Source organism: Marmota marmota, unplaced genomic scaffold (genome assembly GCF_001458135.2).
Source record: "Marmota marmota marmota unplaced genomic scaffold, marMar, whole genome shotgun sequence".
Classification (NCBI taxonomy): domain Eukaryota; kingdom Metazoa; phylum Chordata; class Mammalia; order Rodentia; family Sciuridae; genus Marmota; species Marmota marmota.
In genome coordinates, this window is record NW_025999862.1 from 4046001 (window position 1) to 4054825 (window position 8825).

At 39.7% G+C, this 8825-nt stretch overlaps 1 protein-coding gene, 1 non-coding gene and 1 pseudogene across 3 annotated transcripts in view; 2 read left to right on the top strand and 1 right to left on the bottom strand.

Annotated features, from left to right (window-relative positions):
* Positions 1 to 229: 229 nt before the first annotated feature.
* LOC125618608 lies at positions 230 to 925 on the top strand (annotated as a pseudogene).
* A 1062-nt stretch (positions 926 to 1987) lies between these two features.
* Stox1 (storkhead box 1) overlaps positions 1988 to 8825 on the bottom strand; it is a 56708-nt gene continuing 49870 nt past the window's right edge. The window contains exons 3-4 of one of the 2 annotated variants that reach the window (XM_015500561.2): positions 5454 to 7794; positions 1988 to 3093 (exon numbers count right to left, since the gene is read on the bottom strand). In XM_015500561.2, the coding sequence (XP_015356047.1) occupies positions 2946 to 3093; positions 5454 to 7794 (2489 nt within the window). In that variant the 3' untranslated portion in view covers positions 1988 to 2945. Of the gene's footprint in view, positions 3140 to 5453; positions 7795 to 8825 lie in introns of both variants that reach the window. The other variant, XM_048809802.1, reaches the window with a different exon arrangement.
* Positions 3145 to 3251, top strand: LOC125618756. Its single transcript, XR_007350149.1, has one exon. It is a non-coding gene; the product is annotated as a U6 spliceosomal RNA (small nuclear RNA).

An 8825-nucleotide genomic window follows, 5' to 3' on the forward strand; every position in this document is an offset into this window, starting at 1 on the left:
TAACCTCAATTTTGATGGAGGATACTTTCTATAATCTTAAATCCATAACAGGATCTAGACAACCTGACAAAACAGGAAACCTGTATAGTAAGTCATATATTTACATCTCAGGCAAGTTTTATGACTACATAAATACATTTAAAAATAAAGACGTAGCTTCCCTTCTCATTCCCAGACTATCTTGGTGGCTGTTCTTGGTTGGGAGCTATCCCACACCTAAGGCAGGAAGATGGTGGCCGCAAAGAAGATGAAAAAGTCCCTGGATTTGATGAATTCTAGGTTCCAGCTTGTTGTGAAAAGTGGAAAGTATGCTCTGGGGTACAAGCAGACTAGACTCAGACAGTGCAAAGCAAAATTGATCATCCTTACCAACTGCCCAGCTTTGAGAAAATCTGAAATAAAGTACTGTGCCATGTTAGTCAAAACTGGTGTCCACCACTACAGTGGCAATAATAATGAATTGGGCACAGCATGCAAAAAGTACTAGAATATGCACACTGGCTATCCTCAAACCAGGTGGACATCATTAAAAATCTGCCAGAACAGACTGGTGAAGATAAAGCCATGTAAAAATTTTTCTTTAATAAAACTTGCAGCCAGGTGCAGTGGGGTATGCCTGTAACCCCAGTGACTTAGGAGGCTGAGGCAGAAGAATCACAAGTTCAAAGCCAGCCTCAGCAACTTAGCGAGACCCTATGTTAAAATAAAAAATAAAAAGGGCTGGGGATGTGGATCAGTGGTGAAGCACCCCTGGATTCAACCCTCAGTACCAAAAACAAAAACAAAATTTTGCCAAAAACATATAACAACAACCAAAAGCTTGCCAGAGCTTGCTTTAAAAAAAAAAAAAGTGTGTATATACATACACACACACATACACATACATACACACAACCACACGCATTTAATAATAATAGACACCTCTTACATTAGAAACTTTTGATAGGATAGCTATCCCCAAACCTCACAATCACCCTGCCGGGCAGATATCATTTCTATTCTCCCTTTTGTAGATGAGAAAACTGAATCAGGGAAAGTTGGTAACTTGCTTCATCAATGTACTAAAACTGGAATTGGGATTCAAATTTGGGTCTTAACTCCTCCTAAGCTCAAATAATCAAGCGGCCTGTAGAAAACAGTTTTCTCATTAGAGAATAGACTGCAACAGGGAATAAAAATGAAGAACTAAAAGTTCAGACACATACACGTTATTCAGAAAAAATGTACCTGATTTAAAGATTAATCTCCAAAACAACTTAATAGGTCATATTCCCATCTTTCTTTAATATTTGAGATTCTGAATGTTATGAAGGGAAGTTTATTGTTTCACAATCATTTTCACTTAACACATCTAATTAGAGCTTCATAATGTAACAGTGGCAGAATCAGATGGGTATCATTAGTTCCTAGAGTCACAAAAGAATTCCTTTTGGATTCCTCACTCTATAAGATACTTGTCTTAATCTAAGATTCAAAGATAAAACCCTCTTTTCCAATAATTGGCAAAGATAGATGCAAAAATGGAGAACTGGAAGCAATACTCAGGAATTTTGTATGAGTTCAATATTTCATAAGATACCAAATTTCATAAGCATAAAACCTTAGATATGGAAAGACTCCTCAGTTACCTAGGTTAGCCATTATGTTAAGCTAAATTGTGAAAACCTGCAATGTAGCAGGCAAAGGGATCACCAAGCCTCTGGCTGAATCCCCTAAGTAACAGAAAATTTATTATTTTACAAAGCTACCTACTTCATCTTCAAATAGTTTTGTTTAATAGTTAAGTTCTCATACCAAATTGAATTATTTCTCTAACTTCCATTCACTGGTGCTGATACCATGTTGTAAGACTCCCTGATACAGCAGGTGAGGTGGTGCATGCCTATAATCCCAGTTGAGGAAGGAGGATTGCAAATTTAAAGCCATCCTCAGCAATTTAGCTAGATCCTAAGCAATTTAGCAAGAAGTTATCTCCAAATTAAAAAAAAAAAAAAAAAAAAAAGGGATGGTAAAGCTGGGTTCAATTCCCAGTACCAAAACAACAACAGGGTTCCATCTCTAGTAATGAAAAAAAAAAAAAAAAGCCTCTGCTTTTACCTCCCCCACAAGTCCTTATGCCAGGTTAACCCTATTGGTACAATAACTTTGAGCAGGTCCCTGTGACCATGGCTAATTTTAGAATGCATGGTAGGTTGGCCAGGCCCACTGAAAACCAGCAGTCAGGAGGGAATGGTCTGACCAATGCTAAACAGAACAGTAAATCTGACCTCCCTCTTCTGCACTTCCACAGAACCTGCATGTAGCTCCCAACAATGCTGAGCTTTACTTGGACCTTCAGGATGGTAAGAATCAGAACTCTCCAGTTATTCAATCACTTTTAAGATCTAAGCTTTGGCGATTATTTTAAAACTTTTAGAAAAAACACCCTCTAGCTAGGCATGGCGGTGTACTCCTATAATGCCAGCTACTCGGAAGGCTGAGGCAGGAGGATCCAAAGTTCAAGTCCAGACAATTTAGTGTGACCCAGTCTCAAAATGAAAATAAAAAGGGCTGGGAATGTAACACAGTGGTAGAGCAGCTCCTGGGTACAATCCCGAGTACTGAAAAGAAAAAAAAAAGTCACTACATAGTAAATTAGCATCCTAAGTATTTGAGAAACCAATGAACGAAAATTAATGACATTTAATCGGAAAAGGATCAATGACTCCATGTTTTTTATTGCAATCTAAATATTCCCCAGAAATTCCTAATCTGCTAAAATCTGCTTTACAATATCAAAAAAGGAAAAAAAAATAGAAAATTAGAAAAATTGGAACAAAATATATAATTATGAGGTTAATAGTACATATGCTTGGTTTTAGAGGAATTTTTACATATTCATTTGATTGATTGATTCTATAGAATCCTTCTGTACATTTTTACAAAAAATTTTCTCCAAAAGAAAATTAAACATTTATGACTGGAGTTAGTTGTAGTAAGGAATTGGATGTGAGTGCTTGACTTCTCTTTGTGCCTTCAACGTTCTGCAGATAATTCTGTCTTCTCTTAAGTCCATCCAAAATGACTGAATTATTAGATGCCAGGCTCTGTGTCCTAGACGTATTAAAAATAACACAATTTTATTTCCTTCAAAAGGGACCTGGAGTGCTCGCTTCGGCAGCACATATACTAAAATTGGAACGATACAGAGAAGATTAGCATGGCCCCTGCGCAAGGAGGACACGCAAATTCGTGAAGCGTTCCATATTTTTAGGAAGTGAGGGGAAAGGGAAAAATAATACAAGGGGGAGAAATGAATGACAGTAGAGGGGGTAGAGAGAGAAGAGGGGAGGGGAGGGGAGGGGATGGGGGATAGCAGAGGATAGGAAAGGCAGCAGAATACCACAGACACTAGTATGGCAATATGTAAATCAATGGATGTGTAACTGATGTGATTCTGCAATCTGTATACGGGGTAAAAATGGGAGTTCACAACCCACTTGAATCAAAGTGTGAAATATGATATATCAAGAACTATGTAATGTTTTGAACAACCAACAATAAAAATTTTAAAAAAAAGGGACCTGGAATTGTAATGAAGGCATTATATTTTCATTTGTTATATTGAAGCAGTACATTAACATTAAAGTACACTTACCAAATAAGTTAACCTTTAAAAACTTAGTATTCTTGGTGGCTGGGGATATAGCTCAGTTGGTAGAGTGCTTGCCTAGCATTCACAAGTTTTCCTGGGTTCAATCCCCAGCACCACCACCAAAAACAAACAGAACTAAAAACTTAGTATTCTTGGGCTGGGGTAGTGGCTCAGAATTCCCCTAGCACATTTGGGGCCCTGGGTTCGATCATCAGCACCACGTAAAACAATAAATAAATAAAATAAAGGTATTGTGTCCAACTACAACTAAAAAATAAATTTAAAAAACCAGTATTCTTTATATTTTAAAGGCTTCATGGTAGCACCTCAGTTATACTGCTTTCAAAGAAGTTCACATTTTCTATACATCTGATCTCAGATCCATTATCAATCCAATATCAAGTATATGCTAGTCAGAAACAATAAGTTCCCTGAAAAACTCTTCTATACATCTAAAGTGGCCAATATCTCCACATCCCTGACTTCTTTTTGAGAAGTCATAAAAGGAAAAAGCCAATCATTATATTTTTCATATTGACAAAATTGTTTTCCTAGGATCTGTAAGTTATATTCCTTATCTAACACATATGCCTTGCTTCAGCTATGTCACATTACCATTTTTGTTTTTGTTTCATTTTTTTAGTGTTGGGGATCAAATTCAGGGCCTCTTTGTACAGTAAGCACGCCCTCTACCACTGAGCCACACCCCCAGTCCCACTGTTATCTTTGCTTTTAACATTCCCCCTGTCCCAAATTGCTCCTCTCCATCTAGAGATATTAAGATGCATGGGCTGGGGATGTGGCTCAAGCAGTAGCAGGGGGCCTGGGGGCCTGGGGTTGCACTCAGTGGTAAAGCGCTTGCCTAGCAAGTGTGAGGCACTGGGATCAAACCTCAGCATCACATAAAAATAAATAAAGGTATTGTATCCATCTACAACTCGAAGAGAGAGAGAGATAGAGAGAAAAAAAAAAGAAAAAAGATACAGCTGGATGTAGTGGTGCACATCTGTAATCCCAGCTACTTGGGGAGGCTGAGGCAAGAGGATCATAAATTCAAGGCCAGCCTCGGCAATTTAGCAGAACGTATCTCAATTTAGCAGAATGTATCTCAAAATGAAAAATAAATAAAAAGGGCTCAGCGGTAGAGCCCCTCTGGGTTCCCCAATAACACAAAAATTAAACAAAAATGTAAGATACATATGTCAAAAATGTACCCTCCAGCCAGGTGCAGTGACACACATCTATAATCCCAGGTACTTGGAAAACTGAGGCAGGAGGATCCCAAGTTTGAGGCCAATCTCAGCAACTTAGAAAGATGCTTAGCAACTTAAAGGGATACTGTCTCAAAAATGAATGAATGAATAAACATGACGGAGGAAATAGCTCAAGCAGTAAAGTGCCTCTGGATCAATCTCCAGTACCACCACCCCACCAAAAAAAATATTGGTTCAAATTAAAAATGAACTCTATCCTGTCAGGTGCAGCAGTACATGCCTGTAATCCTAGTGAGTTGGGAGGCCGATGCAGAAGGATCACAAGCTCAAGGACAGCTTTGTCAACTTAGTGAGACTCTGTCTCTAGAATGGCTTGGGGTGTAGCTCAGTGTAGAGCATGCCTGGTTCAATTCCCAGTACTAAAAAGAAAAAAAAAAAAAAAGAACTCTATCTTATTCTATGAGATCCCACTGTGACATTAAACAATTTATTCACTAAGGCTGGTGGACTTATATCAGGAGTCTCTCACCAAGCAATGCACTATGCCCTTGATTTTAATAACACTGTGGCATAGTAGCTAATCAAACACTTTCACATGTGCTTACCGTGGAGAATCTATTCCACTATCTCCGGCCATGCTATGGTTTTCTGTTCCTTCCAAGAGACGGTGTTCATGCTGGATATCCTGAGCCAATACTGGTATATGTGAAGCATCGAAAAGTTCTAACTTTTGTGGGAAATGTTTTCCCATTTCCTGATTCTGAGGACTCTGGCTCACTGATTTCTTTACTGTGTCACCAACAGAGTCTTGTAGGATTTCAGCCTCAATATTGGGTTTCCTTGTACTATAGTAATCAAATAAACTTCCAGCTGCAGGTGGTGGTGAGGCCTGTTCATATTTATTAACACTGGGTTCTTCTTCATTGTTGAAATCAAACTGGGTATGGATTTCAGCAGAGAGATTCTGGTTTTGTCTTTCATCTGGGTTTATAAGCAACCCAGTAGGCTTATACCATTCATTTCTTCTATGTGCCTGAAGCTCAAACCTATCCATTTTGCTGTTACGCTCAGTCAGCGATCTCTCAGTCACTTGTCGTCTTTCCAACTGATTCCATTTGCTTCTATCTAAAAAGGAATATTGAGTGCGGCCAGGTAGCATTTGACACAAGCCATCATTCTCAGGAAAGTCATCCTCCTCTAGATATAATGAACTGCAAGCCCCATCATGATCCTCCACTTCGTCCTGATACAAGTCCTGGTCATCATCAAAAAGCCCTTCATTTTCTAGATTTGCAGTCTTTGCCTCCTGGACAAATGCCTTTCTCATTAGATATTCTGAATCTCTATCTTGTGTCTCAGATTGTCTCAAATAGTTTGGACCAAATGGGTAATCCAAGAGGCCAAGGTTTTGAAACTGGTGTATTGTTTTATCAACTAATCTACTAGCAGAGGATGTTGGTCCTGCTGAGGAGGAACCTCGTGATGGCAGGATATGCCATGTTTCTTTGGTCTCCCCTAACTTGTCAGAGTGTGAATGACTTTTTCCCAAGACTTCAGAGATTACTTTATTTTCACCACCATGCGCATCATATCTCAACATGCTTTCCCTAAAGGAGTAGCATTGACTGTCATTTTGCAAAACACTACATTGAAGGGAATTTAAGAGGTCAGCTCTGAAGTCATCACTGACAGATTGGACAGTAGAATTTGTCACATAAATGGATTCTGCTTTCAGTTTATCGTGACATTGTTCAGGATATGGCTGTTGGGCTTCACCATCAAAGATTCTTGAGGAATCTGAAAGCCTTGACTTTTGGAAAGGCTTTTCCTTTGGTCCAATCTGATTGGGTTTTAGACCATTGCTCTTTTGAGTGTTGTACCCTTTGGTCATTGGGCTTCTTCGGAGAGACAAGCCCTGGAAAGGGTTACTGATTTGCTTCTTGTAAATCACGTGGGAAACTAGCACTGTTGGATTTTCACCAAGTGATTTCTGAACTTTCACTTCATTGGGGCTTTTAATTCTGGGGCCAGGCTGGGTGGCAGGAAGCTTGGGGTACCTCTCCAGTCTAACACTTCCTGGCTGAAGATCACTCCCCCAACTCCGGACTTTGTGTCTCTGCCTATGAGAATGGCCCCGCCTGCGAGTCTTTTTGACAGACCGACTGGGCCTTTTCTTAACTCCCTCTTTGGAAGGATACTTAAGCCTGGCTGTCAGCATGTCAGTGGAAGTGCCCTGGCTATTATATTTTTTCTGTTCTTCGCATTTTTGCATTAGGACTGTATGTTTGATTAAGTTGTCAACAGTCAGAATGGGATTAATTCTCTTGATTATTTCATGTTCTATGTCTCGTGGGATATTGTCCAAGTTATCCTCATCTCGGACAGGCCATTCTTCAGGTGGGAACTGGGCAGAGAAACTGCTATGCTCTGTTTTGGGCTTTTCCTTTCTAGATATGCTGCGCCACAAAACACTGAAGCCAAATTTCTTGCCTTTTTCTTTGTCCTTGTACGGTAAAAGTTTAGGGCTCTCACGGATATGATTCTCTTCAGGTGCTGAAATTGTCTGATTCTGAACAAAAGGCGTGGATTCCCCAAGACCTTTCTGGTCTTTTCTAATCATATCTGCAGCAGTTGGTGGTTCCTCAACACCCTGACTGCATGTGTCAGGGAAACACTGGCAAGACCGACAATGGGAAACAGGGACAACATTCTCTTTGGTGGACTCTGCACCGTTCTCCATGCTCACCAGATAGGTCACAGAAGTGGACACTAGGTGACTTTCATCTGATAGGAGGACTCTCTTATTTTCCTGAGCTGTTGCATTTGTGATGAAGTAAGTCTCAGGAGTAACTATGAAATATCCTTCTCCAGTGTGATAAATCTTCCTTTCTTTAATCAGAGTTCCCAGAGTGATATAGAGAACATCTTGAGATGGAATTGCAATCCCTAAAACAAACAAGCATTTTACAGATTTTGAACAAGAAACATTATAAGGAGTAAAATTAGCAACTTAGAAATAATCATACAGCTGGGCATGGTAGTGCATACCTGTAAGGCTGGAGAGGCTGAGGCAGATGGATCACGAGTTCAAGGCCAGCCTCAACAGCTAAGAAAGGCCCTAAGCAACTCAGTGAGACCCAAACTCAAAAATAAAAATTGCTGGGGATGTGGCTCAATGGTAAAGTGAGTACCAATCCACAGTACCAATTAAAAAAAAAAATGACCTCACATTTGCTTTGCTTGATGAACTCAGGGTTAATTATAACACAATTAATATATTCAATTAAAATGCCAAAGAAGCAAAAATGACATAATTTAACTGAATAACATCAATATAATTTGATCCCTGAAAAGATACATTAATGATTGAATAGAGAAAAACATCTGAATTTACTCAAAATACAAATCCATTTTAAATTTAAACTTTTTGAGGGCTGGAAGTGTGGCTCAGTGATAGAGTGCTTGCCTTGGATACATGAGGCCCTGGATTCGAGCTGAGCACATTAAAAAATAATATTTGAGGAAACCATTTTTTGGGGGGCAACAGGGGTGCCAGAGACTGAATTCAGGGGCACTTGACCACTGAGCTACATCTCCAACCCTATTTTGTATTTAGAGACAGGGTCTCACTAAGTTGCTTAGCACCTCACTTTTGCTGAGGCTGGCTTTGAACTCAAGATCCTCCTGGCTTGGGCTGGGGATGTGGCTCAAGCGGTAGCGCGCTCGCCTGGCGTGCGTGCGGCCCGGGTTCGATCCTCAGCACCACATACAAACAAAGATGTTGTGTCCGCCGAGAACTAAAAAAATAAATATTAAAAAATTCTCTCTCTCTCTCTCTCTCTCTCTCTCCCCCACTCTTTCTTTAAAAAAAAAAAAAAAAAAAAAAAAAAAAGAATGCTTTCCAAGCAGGTGCAGTGGCACACCCTTGTGGCTTGGGAGGCTGAGCCAGGAGGATCTTTTTTTTTTTTTTTTTTTAG